At 34.6% G+C, this 16,966-nt stretch overlaps 2 protein-coding genes across 6 annotated transcripts; both read right to left on the reverse strand.

The window, feature by feature from the left end:
- Positions 1 to 570: 570 nt before the first annotated feature.
- On the reverse strand, positions 571 to 6,389 carry LOC140762007 (uncharacterized protein At4g15545-like). Of its 3 annotated transcripts, none has more exons than XM_073099598.1 (10): positions 5,951 to 6,389; positions 5,797 to 5,865; positions 5,294 to 5,347; positions 5,078 to 5,144; positions 4,907 to 4,987; positions 4,557 to 4,832; positions 2,152 to 2,197; positions 1,995 to 2,073; positions 1,761 to 1,877; positions 571 to 965 (listed from the first exon to the last, which is right to left on the reverse strand). In XM_073099598.1, exons 1-9 carry the CDS (start codon positions 6,332 to 6,334, stop codon positions 1,785 to 1,787), a joined length of 1,149 nt encoding a protein of 382 aa, XP_072955699.1. In that variant the 5' UTR covers positions 6,335 to 6,389; the 3' UTR covers positions 571 to 965; positions 1,761 to 1,784. The 3 variants fall into 3 exon arrangements, with proteins under 3 accessions (XP_072955699.1, XP_072955700.1, XP_072955701.1); XM_073099599.1 differs by having other exon boundaries at positions 5,078 to 5,141; positions 5,951 to 6,388; XM_073099600.1 differs by having other exon boundaries at positions 4,557 to 4,814; positions 5,951 to 6,387.
- A 1,434-nt stretch (positions 6,390 to 7,823) lies between these two features.
- LOC140762005 (membralin-like protein At1g60995) lies at positions 7,824 to 15,990 on the reverse strand. Of its 3 annotated transcripts, none has more exons than XM_073099596.1 (15): positions 15,663 to 15,990; positions 14,635 to 14,697; positions 13,868 to 14,302; positions 12,855 to 12,936; positions 12,508 to 12,569; positions 12,332 to 12,382; positions 11,449 to 11,543; positions 11,031 to 11,110; positions 10,627 to 10,710; positions 10,175 to 10,291; positions 9,984 to 10,069; positions 9,751 to 9,857; positions 9,264 to 9,355; positions 9,020 to 9,096; positions 7,824 to 8,637 (listed from the first exon to the last, which is right to left on the reverse strand). In XM_073099596.1, exons 1-15 carry the CDS (start codon positions 15,825 to 15,827, stop codon positions 8,167 to 8,169), a joined length of 2,067 nt encoding a protein of 688 aa, XP_072955697.1. In that variant the 5' UTR covers positions 15,828 to 15,990; the 3' UTR covers positions 7,824 to 8,166. The 3 variants fall into 3 exon arrangements, with proteins under 3 accessions (XP_072955697.1, XP_072955696.1, XP_072955698.1); XM_073099595.1 differs by having other exon boundaries at positions 12,855 to 12,939; positions 15,663 to 15,989; XM_073099597.1 differs by lacking the exon at positions 12,332 to 12,382 and having other exon boundaries at positions 12,855 to 12,939; positions 15,663 to 15,988.
- Positions 15,991 to 16,966: the final 976 nt, after the last annotated feature.

The raw sequence follows: 16,966 nt of genomic DNA on the forward strand, positions 1-16,966 counted from the left end.
GGGAGGGAATTTGGGTGGGGGGATAAGGTGGGAGGGAGGAAAGGGACAGGTGGAGGGAACGGATTGGCGGTTGGGTGAGTAAGGGAGATTTTGTTCACAACTCATGGCTATGGTGAGCCCAGAGAAGATTTTGTAGCCTCGTTGTTTTTTATTTGATTTAATTAAAGAAAACAATGGAAGATTTTATACTTTGTAATTTATTTATTTATTAATTGAGCCCTATACTTGTGCTTATTGCAGTTTATTCCCATCCTTCCATTTGGTTTTTTTTAAATCAACCCTTGCATTACTAGATTAGAGAGGAACACCATGAGCTTTCCTCAAACATGTCATTTGTTTGTCAAAAAACATCCCAGGTACCGTGTAAATCACAGTAACACATAAATCAACTGCAAAATGACTTAAAAAAGAGAAGAAAACATAGTGTTTTTGCACCAAATGCATTAAGAGAAACTCTATAGGCTTAAAGATGCCTGAGATTCTAAGAATGGTAAATGTGTAATATATGAAAAAAAATGGGCGTTGTTTTTGGATAAGATTAGCAGCTCTAGGTTTAATGGACATAATTGCTTCAGGAATACAACTTTGTAGATTTTGATTAACCTTGACAGAGATGCTCAGTTCTTGAGAAGTACTTCACTGAGATAAATTTATTATCAGAAAAGAGTTGAGACTTGAGAACTGTAGCGATTGTCAAAAGTTCCAAAATTGCAGAATGATTTGGATGAATAGCCACTCATTGAGTTAAATGAGTACGAAAATTGGCTGGAGAATAATAATCAAGATTGGAGATGCTCAATGAAATTGCACGTTAAACTCTGCAACCCCGCAATGCCACGAAAACCAGATATTGCCACCAGACTGCACTTCTGTTCAGATCTTTCAGTGGAGCCAAAATATTCGCATAACTGCAGTAGTTGATAAAAAAAAGGCTACGTTTTTGCACCAAACTTTCTCGACATGACCTGAAAGTTGAACTGCTGTTAGGAAACCAGTAGCTTCAATAGGTAAAAACATTGGTTTCAAATTCAAATATCTTGTAACTCAGGGCTACAGCATTAAGCAAAAGGTCAAGAAAAGCAAGATCCTGCTGCCAATGTTTCTTTTCAGTTCAAGTCTATGTCATTAAGCATAGGCAGGTAATACAAATACAACCAAAAAATAGGGTAAATTACAAATTATCTCTATGTATGCCTAAAATCAAACTACATTTTAAACTTTTATTTATATCACTTTGCCCCCTGTGATTTAAATTAATATGAATTCTTAACTGTTTCATCCAAACTTAACAAAAAAAGGCATAAATTATCATAATACCCTTATAATATTAATAATCTTACTATTTGAGAATATATGGATCTACTACTCATATTTTCAAGGTGATTGAAATTTTTATTCCATGATCATATATTTAAGAAAAAGTATATTGTGACAATTAAATAATAACTAAGATTTGAAATCCTTGGAAAAAATAGAAGATATTGAAACACTCATTTTTTTTAATTTGAAAAATAGGATACAGTGAGTAAATTTAATAGGTGGACAATGCTAACATTTTAATATTATTTATGATGAGAAAACTCCCTCTGATAATTTTGTTTATATTATTTCGAACGACTTTGGTTGGAAAAGTTAACAATTTCACATTAGTCTAAACAACAAGAGGGAAAATGATATAAATGAAAGTTAATACTATAGGCAAAAACCACAAGAGGCAAGTGTTATATAGATATATATATAGAGAGAGAGAGAGGTGTTACCGGAAACAATTTCCTATTTGAAGTCTAAGGCAGATTACGATTAAGTAACCGCTGAAAAGATAAATAGAGATCCTTGTTATCTGAACCAAAAATCTCTTCAGCCTTCTTGAGGGTTTCCTGCATGAAAGTAGAAGCTCATACAAGAATTGTCTAGCTCTAACTCAAGGTTTTCAACAGCAAATAATCAGATTTTTAAAATCTATGTGATATCTTAGCTAAGATGCAAAAACTAACCTCACGTGACTGCCTATGAGCATTGAGCTCTTTAATGTTGGCTAGAAATGCTCCAAACTGCTCGTATGAGAGACGGCTCCTGACAATCACAAGAAAAGTAACAGTCTATCAACTATATAGCATAGATTAGCATCCCCATCAAGAGGGACTAACAGACCTGGCTTGACGGAAGAATTCCTTTCCATCCATACGGGGAGTGAGTCCTGAAATGAGAAAATAAAAAATAATAATAATAACAAATATACACGATGGCCCATTATATAAATAATAAAGACCAGATGGTATAAGATTTTATCTCTGAAATAAGACACTCCAAGGATTTCCATTCATGTGTAATGAAACAGGAAGTTTGTGTCCTTGCAACCTACAAAAATGTTTATTGGGTGGAATAACTTTCACGTGGTTTGGCTTGACTTTTGACAAAATATACTTGTTCATCTAGAACATAACAGAAAGGCAATAATTCCTCTTTATTTGGCCAAAAAAAATCTTATGCAGATATTTTCTTGATTTATTGGTACCTTCTAGCTATTAACTTATTTCACAGGTTAGACCAAAAATTAACTTAAACAAAAGTGAAGGATACACTAATACTTCTTAATAGTATCAGAACTTTGCCTTCTGATTCATGTTAAGGATCATCATGTAGTCTATGTTACATAATCTAACTGGATAGAAAAATAGTTCATGTTTTTGCATAACCTTTACTTAGCATTTCCATATATCATCCTTTCTTACCGGTTAAGTTCTACATATTTAAGCACTAAATACTATCCTTACTTGAATTCAATGTAACTATTTTACCCATGGTTTTCAATTTCGGCTGATCTTGAGTTGTAGTGATAATTTTCAAAGATTCAGATCAATTCATATACAGAAAGAAAAAAAAATTCGAGAACAGCAATTCTACCCATAGAACTCCTAATGTTACAGCAGACTATGAAAATATTGAATCAATAAATATATATCTTCAAAAAAAAGAAGTCGTAGACAAATTTTTCTTAAGACAGCTCTTAAAAAATTAAAAATATATAGCATATTGGTAGAGCTATCTCTAAATTTTTTTTTTTCTACAACCATATTATTTTCAATATAACTAATAATTATTATTATCACACTATAATAGATACTATATAATCAGTAGGACATAATATTACGTCTCCTACTAAATATCTTGACTCAGAAATAGATGAGCTTTACAATTACGTTGAAATATTTAAACGATAGTGAAATGAATTTAATTATAATTGATGTGTGATGGGTGAAGTATATAATAGAATAAATATAATTAATTTCTTAGTGTACTCGGGCATAAAAATAATACTTTTGAAGTCTGTGAATGCTACTGCTCATCTCAAAAGTGCAGATTATATTTCTCAGTTGATGGATCCAAATAATTATTAATAATGAGGTCAATTATAAAGTTACTAAAAATTTACTTATGATAAAAAGACCTCAATTATATTGAACATCATATACTACACATTGTATTAATCTTATATTAGAGAATATTACAAAAGAGCCTGAAATTAACATGGTCATACAAAAAAGTCGAAGGTTAATAAATTTTATATACAACCATAGTTGGATTCTTAATTTATTTAGACTGATAACCAATGATAAAAAGATCATTAGACCCGGTATCAATAAATTTGCCACTCATTTTTTAGCATTAGAAAACACACTACAAAGATAATATTATGCAAATATTTACATCATAGTAATAGTCTATAAAAATAAAAATATAAAACCTAAAGATAAAACTTTAAATGATACTTTGAAGAACAAAACTCTTGAAAATATATTTTGGAATGATATTACAATTATCACTGCAGTATTTGAGCCTCTTATCAAAATTTTACAACTTATAGATAGTAATAACAAGTTTGATGTAGGATTCTTATATAAAGCAATGAAAATAGTAAAAGAATCGGTCAAAAAAAATGTGAGTAAAAATTATAAGTGGTAGAAAATGATGAATTTTAGATGAAACAAATTACATAAAGATATACACACTGCTAGTAGATATGCTTTTAATTAATTAATTTACTTTTATATATGAATATTTAAAATTTTGAATGCTTATAAATTTTAAACTTCTACATAATATTTTTATAATTCAAGGTTTTAGTTCTCTACAAATATCAATATAAAATTCTAAAGTCTTATTGAAAATTAGCAAGGTAATCAACCGGCTTAAGCCCGACATTTGTAAACAAATCATCTGTGAAAAATAAATAAGTTAGGATTCAATTAAACAATTTTATTATTATTTGTTTTAACTTTCAATATAATTAGTTTCTTATTAAATGTATACAATAATATTAAAAAAGTAGAGAACAAATATTAGATAGTAAAGATAACTCATGATTAGATAAGATATTGAGGAAGACCACAATGAAGACAAAAACGAGTACAAATCATTCAATAATGAGATATAGTACACCTACTAGTACATTTCCTCATATCAAGCATGTAAAATGCGTCCAAAAGATGAATTTATGAAAGTGCATACTTGGTAGCAACTACAGCTAAAAGGCAATGAATTTGTATGGACAGAACCTGGAATAGGACGCCCACGAGGAGGTGAGCTAGCTGCAGACGACTGCTTGCTCGATGGATACCATGGTGACATTGTAAACTGCCCCTCATACCGGGGTTTTGTTGGTGAAGTTGCACCAGATGTCAATTTAGGTGATCCTGCAGTGGAGAATCCTCTAGGAGAACCAGCAGTAGATATTACTTTTGGTGTAGCTTTTGGTGTGATGCGTGGGGTGACACGTGGAGCTATGGAAAACTTCTGTGCAGCATTCCTCATTGCTGTAACAAACAGATCAACTAAAACATATCAAACTTTTAAAACTGAAAAAGAAAAAAAGAGTGAACAAGAAAATACAAGGTTGGACTAATACCTCCTTCTTGAGCTTTGTTTCCTATTTCTGCAGATCCACTGACTAGATTTGGCACAGAGTTACCAATGGAGTCTCCTTTTTCTGCATCATAAATATGATAATAGTCAGTATAATATAAGGCTATTGAATGCCAAAGAACACATGTAAGAGAGTATTCTCAGAAACAAAAACCTTTCCAGGAAGATACTTCCGTTACTGACTGATCACAGGTCCTAATATCAATTGTTTCCTGTTGCTGCTGAGAAAGAAAAGGTTCAGAAAAAAAAAATGGATACAGAGAAAAACCACTTTCTCTTAGATTTTAACATGATTTAAGAGTTACAGTAGCAACCATGGTATGGGAAGAAGAGGGAAGACTATGTAGTGAGAATGATTAAATAAACTTACAGCTGGATTATCATCGTTAATCGACTGCATCAAGTGCCTCTTGAATGTTTCCAACTGCAACAAGAAAAGAAAAGAAAAAAACCGCATCTAAGGTTGTCCAGAGAAAGAATAACAATCTGCTAAAATGAACACAGGAAAGAAGCTGTATTGATTTCGGTAAGCTGTTAACATGGAAGCGTTCCTAATGTCCCAGTGGGTGGGCATCCTGACCTCTGTAACCATATTTGAGGTAACATTAACTTCATAGGAGGATCAAACTTTAAGCAATGATGAAATATGTGAATCGATAAAGAAATTCTCAGGCTGGCAAGATCAGAAAACCATGACTGCCTACTCACATATGGTGAGTAGAGCTTCATCAATTCATATACAGATGAACTATTTATTATTGATTGATACCATTTTACAACTTCAACAATTAGCCCCTCAGATTTTCATTTTCTGCAATTCAAGAATGCTGAACAAACCAAAAATCAAGATATATAAAAATAAGAATCTCATGCCTTTGTCAAATCCCGAGCTAATTTCTTCGACGTCAGAGCCAGCGTATCCCGCTCCTTAGTCAACTTAATCTTCGCCAAAGAAAAAAAGAAACCAGAAAAGTATATATAATATCAAAGAAAAGAAATACTTCAATTACAGTGAATCGGGCCTAACGTTATCCTCAAGCGCGACCCGGAGCTTGGCATCTGCGTCTTGGTACTTCCGATCGAGCTGCGAGAACCTCTCCTGGAGCTCGACAACGACACGATCCCTCTCCGCGAGCTTCTGCTTCAATCTACCGGCCTCGAGCTCCAGCTTCGAAACCCTGGACGCGATCGCCATGGACGTGATCTTCCTCGCCAGATCCAGCTGCTCGTATGGATCCGTCGGCATCACCGCCAAGATCTCGTCGGGGAGGTGGAACTCCGCGCTCATCTCCGGATCGAGATCGAAACCCTCGCGAGGTGAGGAAACGAGGACGAAGGGGTTTTGGTTATCGAGGGTTTGAATTGGGGTAGAATTGGTGGGAGCGGACCTTGCTTTGGTTTTCTCGCGCATCTTGTTTGCTCTCGAATGAGGTGGCTTTTCCCTTCGCTCTTTTGGTTGCTGTGCTGGTTGGAACACACAACAGCGATTTCAAATTGTATCCTCTCCCTTCCCCAAAAAGAAATTTTCAAACGAGTGATACTTGGCGCCTACTCTCTCTTAGAATAGTTTTATCCAAGCTTCTTCCAAGGAGAAAGTAAGCTAAAGAAGTTAATGAGCGCATTTTAGCCTGGGTTTTGGTTGATGGCCGAAACAATGACAATTTTCCCTAAGTTCACCACTTTATAGTATTTAAGTAAATAAAGTAGAGTGGGAAGTAAGATTTTTTGATTTTCTTTTCATTCTATAAAGAGAGAGTTGCATTTTTACTTCTATATACAGTATATTATTATTGATTACAATAATTACTTATTTTCAATAAATCCTTCCGGATTTAGTAAAATAATATGTTATAATTGCTTACTATAATTGAGTTTACTATAAATTTTCACAGTTTCTGCTTGTTTATCTGGCAAATCAACTATGAAAGACAAGGAAAATGACAAGCACACAATTGGAAGCATGGATTGATACATGACGTGATGCTAACATTAGTTATTAACTATATATGCATCGTATATATCTCTATATAAAAATGAGTCTCGATTATCTAGCTACATAGACGAACTAATTCCAATCATAGTATATATAGAAAATAATACCAAAACTATTATACCACCATTGTATTGTGTATAATACGATAGCTTTTGTACATGAGAATTTGTGTAAGAAAATACAATTCTCAAATTCTTCATTGTTAGGGAGTGTTTAGCGGTTAGAAAGTGAAAATAAAAAATACTCCTCTTATAAAACCTCTCTATGTTTGATATAAAGAAATGATTATTTATCTAGCAAAAACTTTACTTATTCTTTTGGACTCCTTTCCTCAAAAGAGAGTCGCTCTACATTAAACTCCTCTATCTAACAATTAAATATGACATATTGTTTTAATTAATATGTGCCTAAATAACCCTTTTAATGGCCTAAGTTGAAATTATGGCTCCTGATTAGGAATAGGGCAATGTCGTTTGCAGGTTTGCATCTCCATTGTTCAGATAGTCTTAAGGGTAAAATTTAATGACAGTAAGAGTGTTGAACTCATTTGCTCACTGTTTCATGGCAATCACAGAATTGCAATGGCACTGGACAGCTGAGAAAGGCATCTCTAACAGCTTGTTATCACAATAAAATATGTTTACCATTCACACCAAGCTCCTGCCTAATATAATTGATGCATGAGTTACATATAAAATAACATAAAATATTATTTAAAAAAAACAGAGGGATAATGGAAACTAGATTCAGTAACCATTCTCAGCCATGTACAAGCTTAACAACATGCTTACAGTTCTAACAACAGAACAATCTCTCATCTTCTGCAGGTTTTACCAGAAGACAACAAACAAAAGCAGGTATAAAAGAAAGAAATCCACCAAGATTTTGATTCTGGGTTTTCGAGATGTCTTCTATAAACCATGGATTTGCAAATGATCACTATTCAGTGAGCTGTTATACACTTATATGTGCAAATTAATCACATATATTACAGACAATACAAATCACTTATATACGCAAATTACAGGAACAGACGGAAATAAAGGATTGATGATAGATATGACATATAACACATACAACTTAATTTCATCTGTATAAGGTGCAAAAAATTGTTGTCACCCTATGAGGATCATAATGCTTTTCAGTTTTTAGGCTCTGTGGCTACTTCATTGGGCTACATCGTTGGACATTGCCTTTCCACTTTCAACTTTCAAGCAGCAAAATTTCTGGAATATGAGAGCTTATTTAGTCTATGTCACTTGTTCATTTACATTCTGGGGAAAATCTGTGGGAACTTCACCCTGATCTCGCACATCTCTGAACATTGAAAAAAAGGAGATTATCCCCTCCGAAGAAGCACCTCCTAATAACCAAAGCAAGAATGAACCAAATGGATTGAGTAAGCTGGAGCCACCGGGAGCATTTCCTGCTTGTTGAGGACTTGGATCTGGAAACTGAAGTGTGTTGTCTTCTGGGTTCAAGCTTGCCACCTCTTCTGTTCTTGTTGTTTCACCAGGCCCCAGGAGACCAGTTCTAGCATGATCAGAACCTGTTTGGAGTTCCTGTGCAGTTCTGAGGTCATTGTTTGCTGCAACAGTGTCCCTAACATTTACTCTTGCAATATGCAGGGTAGAGGTGTAGATTGTCGACGATGTGATCTGGACACCAGTCTGTTGCTGCAGCAGGCCTCGGCTCCTAATGAACCTTTGAAGAGCTGGAACCTAAGATAGTGATCCAGAATGACTGATAAAGGGCTCAAAAATAGTAGCAAATTCTTGGAATGTATAGATTCTCATCATGAGCAAATTCATAAATCATAATAGACACATACAGTGTCTCAAATGAATCCTATTTCTTAAAAAATCATCAGTCAAAAAGATTCGGTGGCTTTTATCCATAAAATTGAAGCCAAAATTCTGATTCCCAAGTTAGGCTTATGTCATTCTTTTCAACCTTGAGATCATAACACAAAATGGTGAAAAGAAATGATGGCAGTTCACCAAGAATTACTGGATCCAAAATGATTGGAATATGGTAGTCCAATAAATATAGCAAATATACAACATGACTGTATACTATTTTATTTGGAGAAAAGAAAATTACCTCAAAACGGTTCCAGAAATATAAAATCAAGTGCTGCATGAATGCAGCAGTTGCAGAGAAAGCCAGATATGAAAATCCTGGTTAAGTTTAGGAAAGATATTATTTAGGTTGCAAAGGAAAGTAGAATTATTTCTAACCCTTAAATATATATCATGTATTATCAACGCAACTCAAAGATGAAGTAAAACAGGTTTACAACATGAATTAGCAGAAAGCTTCAATGAAAGAACTAAAGATTACATACCATAAGAATAAGAAAAGAAGTAGATGTGGAAAACCAGAAAATACAGTAGGAAGAAGCGAGGGAAGAACTGCATTGATATCGATGTCCGAACACTGCAAAACCAACCTCAGCAAAATAAGATTATTTCCAGTGTAAATTATAGTTTACTCAGCTAAATTCAGTCAGTCTAAATTCTAAAATTTTGCTTCTAATGTCAAAGAGGTTAAGTGGTACCACTGATTTGACTTTATTAGTTGCATGTCAGCTAATTTTTCTCTACACTGAAAGGATGGTAGCTTAAAATTTTGATACCATCAACATGGCTGCAATACTTCTTTAGTGGTGGCTACACTATTTTAAGGACATACAATTTCCTCAAAGAATTCCATCAAACTTTTCTTTTAAGAACAGAATATAAGAAGAGCACTATCTGCACAAATCCAACACAAGTATTCATGAAAGATGGCATGGTTATCACTGTCAACAAAAAAAGAAGGAATGTAAGTACCTGATCATTGTAAATAGCTCACACAACCATACAAGAGTTAAAACGAGAAATGCGAGTAACTGGTCGTCATAGAACTCAAATAGGAAAAACAGGATTCCTATCATAATCTGCAAGGCACAAAAAAAGGAAAATATGAATCAAATAACAGAAATCATATATGCAGAAGTTTTTGCATGTAGAAATCATAATGACACGCTAAATCTTTTTTATTTCAAAAAAGAATATTCCCTCACCGGTACAAAAACCAAAGATTCAATTACATGCACAAAAATCAATTGAAATGTGGGAAGCTGATGGCGTGCATGGTGTTGGAGCTGCACTGAAATTGTTTAAGAGAAAAATAATGCATCAAAATGGTAAACCAAACCAATATGAAATTATAAGCTGTCTTGCATTAACCCTCAGCATACAGCAAAAAACAAACCTGTGAATTTAAGCATGCGAGACTGTGTTTCTCTCAGGGTAAAAGAAACAGACATGGTGGTTGTGAAGAAAACAAAGAGTGACATAATAAGCACACCGCATTTGGTCACAAAATAGTCTGCATAAGCCAAGGAATGATGTGTATTAGACATAATGATGCAAGGAATCTCTCATTTTTAAAACAAAATAGCCTCTAATCCTAAGCAAGATGAAAAAAAAATATCATTAGGAGTTCCATATATACTCAAAATTATGATAGTAATAACAATCAAAGAACTCATAAAATATGATCAAATAAAGAATCATTTCTAGCTCAGTGCAAGGATTTGTTTGTCTTGATTTGAAGACTAGCTATAACTTATAAGATAAATAAGAGCAACTTAAAGCACCAGGGAAGAACTGCATTTTGGGATCTCATATGTACTAAAAGGATAATATTCTTAATTGGCAAACCTCCAAATCTTGTGGGGCCTGCTACTGGTTCATGTCCATAACTGAGATCATAAAAGTCCTTTGTCTGAAAGTTATAAAGATAACCTGCATAGAGTAAGCATATCATATCATCAAACTATGATGCATCACATAAGAAAATGAATAAATTTGTAGAAAGGTACACCTAAAAGCACCCACTAAAAACTATGTAACTTCATGGATAAGCCTACTCCAAATACACCTATACATAAGATAATTTTGAATATTTTGAAGATTGTGCTACACTGCAATCATACACTTGTATACACAGCAACTTGACAGGAACAGAAACTGAAAACTTTTAAATTCATTAAACAAATTCAACGGTAAATCACTGCATGAACACCACAGCAACAGCAATTGAAATATGAAGAACAAAAGCGGACCTTGACCAGGAGAGCTCAGTAAACTATTTGTAAGAATAGTATCATAACCAACAATACTGTTTATCAGAAGTTGTTGCCACCTGAAAAGCAAAAAAAGATTGATATTATGCTGTCCAAGTTCTTAATACTAAAGGCCAATGCTTATTGTGGCATAGGACAGAAACGTCGACAAAATTCTTGCTTCAAGATCATTCTCAATCTAAAAATAGGATAATAAAAAGAATGTCAAACCAAGGGTGTCAAAGTTTATTGCACAAGCAACAATTATTTGTAGATTCAGTGTAGAAGGAGAGGCAAATAATGAATCACAAAGCATGAGGACATAAATGGTTAAACCTATGAATAGGTAGTGGGATGCAAAACTCCCCAGGAAAGACATCTGTTAATTTAAATCATCAGGTAGGAAATTGACAAGAACCTGTTTCCAAAGCAGGAATTTTGAGCAGAAATTGTAATATTGATAGTTCGGATACCATGCCGAGATTTGGCTCCTTCAGAAAGCAAGAAATATCCCTGGAAGAAACAATCATGAGGCTGTTAAAGGGAACACTTGGATAAGGCAGAGCCACATAAATATGGGTGAAACTATGCAAGAAGCACCACTATAAACCTTTATTACTTGTCTCACAGATTAGAAAATACTTTTCCTATAAGAGAGACAAACTAGCATGGAAAATTCAGGAGGGTCAATCTGGAAGCATAATTTTAGTATGGATACTCAGATTTTCTAATAGCATAGGCATATATTTCTACCCCCACATTGCAGAAATAAGGCTATGTTCTGTTTGGCTGCTGGATTTGTTCCTTGAAAGTAATTACAAAATGATTATACAGATAGTTTGTCAAAATTCAGTTGTTTTCATAGAAATGGAAGAAAATGACTAAGTACAAAGGTCATCTTACATCATAATTATTTTTAAGCAAAAACCACTTAAGATATTACCAAAATGAAACAATGTACACCTATTAATTTATCATGTATGAGTTGCCTGAATATATACGATAACAAAGTAATATATTTCTATTACTCAAGAATTCTGTGGATTGCATAAATTTAATTTACAGTTAAATCCTATTGTTTATAGGCTCATCATAAATAGAAGACATACATTAAAGAAATGTTGTTTGTTTTAACTATGTCAGATGGGTAGAATAAAATGAACGTCTTATTTATTTGATCGTAATAAAACAAGAGAAATTTTCTCCAAACCATAAGATTTTGAACAAGGTAAAATGTATCAGAATATTAATATATTACAGTTCTAAGAACGAGATGAGATTGCACGTCTTGTGGTAACTACCTTCATCAACCTTCGACCAGAATAGCTACCCCAAGCTACTTTAGTCGATGTCTGGGCGGATAAATTGGAGCAATCAGGTTATGCAATTTACTCTGGTTCCACACTAGCTTAACAGAATTTACTGATATCTAAGGTGCATACAGATTAAAAGAATGTAAACAGGGTAGATAGATTACCTTATCAACAGTGTACAGATATGTTGGTTCAAATGCTTTGCTTCTCTTCTCAAGCCATTGCACTGTAATAAACACCATATGCTAAGAAGAAGTTAAAGAAAATGCACACTAGAATTAAAGAAAAACAAGAAGCTCGATCAGTAAACCATATAAATCTGTTAAACAAATTGGCTGACAACAACCAATATGGTAAAGTAAATTAGCTTCAGATTATCTGCTCATCATTGAAAGAACAAAGATGATTGACAGGAAGACAGAAGCTATTTCTATAACACTTTGCATCTTTTGAAACCAGCTACATGTTCTAGGGAAGAGGTAATTACCAATGAATTAGTGATTAATTGTACCTATCAATGAGTTAAGATGTTCCATGCTAAGCATGTGTAGGCATGTCGACATATCAAGATATCTGTTCCATGTTGAACTGTTCTGCTGTTCAAAGTAAACCAGCAGCAACCAAGTCATTTCATATAAAAAAATAAATACAGAATTTATAAGAACAACAGATATTTGAATCTTCAAAGAGACAATATATGCACTTCGAAAAGGAGAAAAAGTGAAATACCCATCTGATTTTACATGAAAAAAAAAATGACTAGCAACAGCTTTGACAAAGCAGCAGACAATACAATGGAAAATAAAGTGGAGTGATAATAACCTGTTAGCTTGTCAATTTTCATACATTAGGACACTTTTTACCATTTCATAGTTCCAGGCTCATGGTCATGTTCATGAAATGGAAATCCAGATATTAGCACAAAACAATGCATAGTTGCAGATGCACGCACATGCATGTAATACTATAAACAGGTTTGCAAGAAAAACTAGCAAGCATACACTACCCAACCCTTTAGAAATATGTCTTAACTCCCAAAGAGAGCATATGCACCCACTCTAGCAGCTGCATGGAACCATATCCAGAACAGTTAATTTACCCTTAGACCAACTATGCCCTTGTTGCATAAGCATGAGATAATAGGACTTCCATGTACAGAATAAACTTTTCTGGAGTACCAGGACATCTCTCTTTGTATTCACGAGGTTATTTTATATTGCACTTTTGTGGTCTAAAATCAATCATTAATAGATTAGAAAATACAGTTCTTCCAATATCTCAATCTTTTTCCAGGTGCAGTTCATTGACCTTAAGGTTGCAAATGCTTTTATTGGTCAGCTAGTTTTGCAGTCCTACACCTGAAGAAGCTGGCATCAGGCATGCTTCTATAACTTAGTTTGTTCATAGCTCAATATAAAGAGCTTCACATAAAGTGAGAGAATTTATTGAAGATGAGAATAAAGTGGCAGAATTTGGACAGGATCTGCACTCATTCAGAAAAGTTTTATCGTTCAGCCTTCTTACCATTAACTGCCCAGCATTCTCCACGACTTTCTTTGCATGCTTCCAGAATGAAATAATACGCATGCTCCACCTATTGAAGAAATGATAAACTACCGCTTTAAATGACTCCTTTGCAGATAAAGGGTGGTGTACTGAACCTTCTACATTAGCTTTCATATTTGCTCCGCCTGGGGAAGTCTTGATAATGGCTGTATCAGCTGTATTTTCTGGCTGAGGTTCAAGAAATTCTTTATCACCCTTCCAAGATCTATATATCAATTTACCCCTTCTAGCACCTGAGCCAATCCAGTTTGACCAAAACTTTGTTGTCAAGATAGTGAACTCGTCACTGTTCACCTCTGCAGTTTTAGAGTTACCGATTGAATTTTTCTTATCCTGGAAACCAATCATGCTCCGGTCAGCAGCACCCGCATCCCATAGGCCACCACTGATAATCTACATAACCATGAAATAGCCTTAAACAATATTAATACCATCAAACAACCTATAACTTCAGCCAACACACTAGAACGGTGAAGAACATTTTTCTATGGAGCACTTGATCTTACAAAATAGAGGTAGACTAATGAAAAATATACATAACTATTCTTGCAGAGACATGATAGTAAGTACATTAAGAGAACGACTATCTATTAGCCATAATAATAGGATTACGTAGGTACATTTCAAGTTTCCCACAAATATCATAGTCTGACAAGTAAAAAATGTTACTAAGAATCTGACTCCAAAACGAATTGCTAACAAGATGAGGGGCCATTAGTGTGTACCTTGATCTGGACAAGTTGAGCTTCAGTAAATTCAATTCCCGAAAACTCGCTTGAACAGCCTGGCTGAACATGTCAAAGGAACAATGCACTTGTTTCAAGTTAGAAGATATCAAGTGAATATGAGAATGCAAAAGCGTCGAGCTGATTAGGCGTGCTGAGTTTAGCAGATCACAGTTGGAAAACATAATTCATTAGATGAGTAGATAAGGTTGAACATAATTGACCATGTAGAATTAACCAAAATGAAATTATGACCAAAATGGTTCTGGTAAGAATTGTACACGTGATCCACAAATATGCTACCATCCATTGTTTATATATTGTCTCACAAAAATTGATAAGTTGGCCAGTCGCCCAGTCTTTGCATTGTTTTAGGGGTAAAAGGGTTTCTCCGCTTTACTAGCTCGTTGACATTTTAAGTGAGAGTAACTGGACATACTGCTAATAGTACACCAACCACACTAGTTACTATTTCTTGATTAGAAAGTGGCTTTCATAGCCTATCTCCGACAGGAAGTGATGCAAAACACATCTTCTAATGTTGTATTTGATTATTTTCCTTCATCTTACCATGCTTTGCCAACTACAATGAGGTTCAGCAATTCAATTGCAGACTTTCTTATCGTCAGATACCCAACATACTAGAGAACACCATTTACATAGTACAGGCGTTAACATCATCAATTTCTAACTACTCGTCCACTCTTCCGTACAAAAGGCTCCCATTGAATAATTTAGATAGAGAAGATATTGATCAAAGAACAGGAAGAAAAAAGATCTCATTTTCCAGAGAACTACTTTATGATCATGTTAGCCTCCAGGTATTTGAATAACTCTATGACCATACCGAGATTTTTTTTTTTTTTTTAAAACAGACTTTTCTACTTGAATTTGCTGCGAATTATGACAATATACCATATCTAAACCAGAATTTGTCCCTTTCCTCAAGAAAACAAACCCCCTCCAATGAATCTAACAGCAAGGAAACGATACGAGCGACAAACATAGCAGAATTCCCCTCTCCTCACCTGCTGCACGAAATTGGTGTGCATGACGACGAGCAAGAAGAAGAGCGCGATAGCGACGGCGAGGTACATGTACTCCAAAGCCAACCGGATCCTCGGCGTCAGGAGCTGGGAGAGCATCCCAGAGAGCCGGGCATGGACCCGGAGGAACGTCTGCTCTGGATCCATTTCCCCCCTCTCCACCTATTCAAAACCCTAGATTTCTACGTTTCCTTCCAGCTTCACGGCTTTGATTGCGACGAGATGAAACCCTCGATAAGAGGGACGAATAAGAGATACGACGGGATAAGGCGAATTAGAAGCGGAATAACGGAGAGTTGGGTAACGTGTTCGATTTATTCCTCTTTCCGCAATTTCTTCGCCTTGGTGGATAAGTTATTCGCGAGAAGGTGAAAACTTTGGATTGCGTATGCGGGCTCGTGGGCCAGCCAATAGAAGAAGTGATTAATTAATAAGCAACAGTAATGCTTTTTAATTTTGTCTAAGATGTGATTATGTTACAATATTATAAGCTAAGCCACTATTTTTTTCTTATGTTGATTTGGCTCGTGCATGTCTGTAGCACTGTACTCAACGCCTTAATTATTGTTGCTAGCGTTACTTTTAATCGCAACTTTAAGGAGCCTTTGATGAGTATAATTTTCTACGGGATAGAGGAGGCGATATTTATTTACAGCATAGTCTAATTTAGATATATATAACTTTTTGTAACTAAAAATTCAGTTTGACTTAAACATACCGAAAGAGGTTGATAACCTAAGATGCTACGCGACAACGCTAATCATATAATTATGCTTTAACACGGGTTAGCTTATAGCCTCGCACTTAACAATCTCTCACATGTGTAATTACATTCACCTAACGGCGTCATTGTTACATTTTTATTGAGCGGTTCTTCTGTGCCCCAGGGGTAAGTATTTATCAATTAGCGCTAACGTAGATCCAACAGTTAAGATTCTTAATGGTATAATAGGAATGTAAAAAAAAGTATAATTAATTCAATAGATAATTAATTATTCTTAAATTATAATTTTAATATTTATCATCTCTTTACGAAATGGGTTTTCTTTTCTTTCCGCTTTTATCTCTTTCCACTTTTTCTCCTCCTTTCGCTTTCTCTCTTTCCGCTTTCGCAACCTTAAACTGATCAAAAGAAGAAGAAAAATCATCTATTCCCATGCGATACCTAGACCGGCTTCCTTGTCGGAGCCGAGATAGAGATCACTGAATTGATGATCAAAGTCATGGATCGAGATTAAAAAGAGAAGAAAATGAGAAACCGAGAAGAGATCGAATGTCGATCAAAA

Source organism: Typha angustifolia, chromosome 7 (genome assembly GCF_048772165.1).
Source record: "Typha angustifolia cultivar Huaian chromosome 7, ASM4877216v1, whole genome shotgun sequence".
NCBI lineage: Eukaryota > Viridiplantae > Streptophyta > Magnoliopsida > Poales > Typhaceae > Typha > Typha angustifolia.

What these genes read in the sequence shown, in the direction of transcription:
- LOC140762007 (XM_073099598.1), bottom strand. Translation starts at nt 6,334, where the DNA reads ATGCGCGAGAAAACCAAAGCAAGGTCCGCTCCCACCAATTCTACCCCA. An exon ending in TAGCTCGGGATTTGACAAAG is followed by an intron (nt 5,348 to 5,796) that starts GCATGAGATTCT and finishes TTCTTGTTGCAG; the next exon opens with TTGGAAACATTCAAGAGGCA. An exon ending in GGAAGTATCTTCCTGGAAAG is followed by an intron (nt 4,988 to 5,077) that starts GTTTTTGTTTCT and finishes TTTATGATGCAG; the next exon opens with AAAAAGGAGACTCCATTGGT.
- LOC140762005 (XM_073099595.1), bottom strand. Translation starts at nt 15,827, where the DNA reads ATGGATCCAGAGCAGACGTTCCTCCGGGTCCATGCCCGGCTCTCTGGG. An exon ending in ACATCTTAACTCATTGATAG is followed by an intron (nt 12,570 to 12,854) that starts GTACAATTAATC and finishes TGTTTATTACAG; the next exon opens with TGCAATGGCTTGAGAAGAGA. An exon ending in AGGCCCCACAAGATTTGGAG is followed by an intron (nt 10,292 to 10,626) that starts GTTTGCCAATTA and finishes TGGCTTATGCAG; the next exon opens with ACTATTTTGTGACCAAATGC.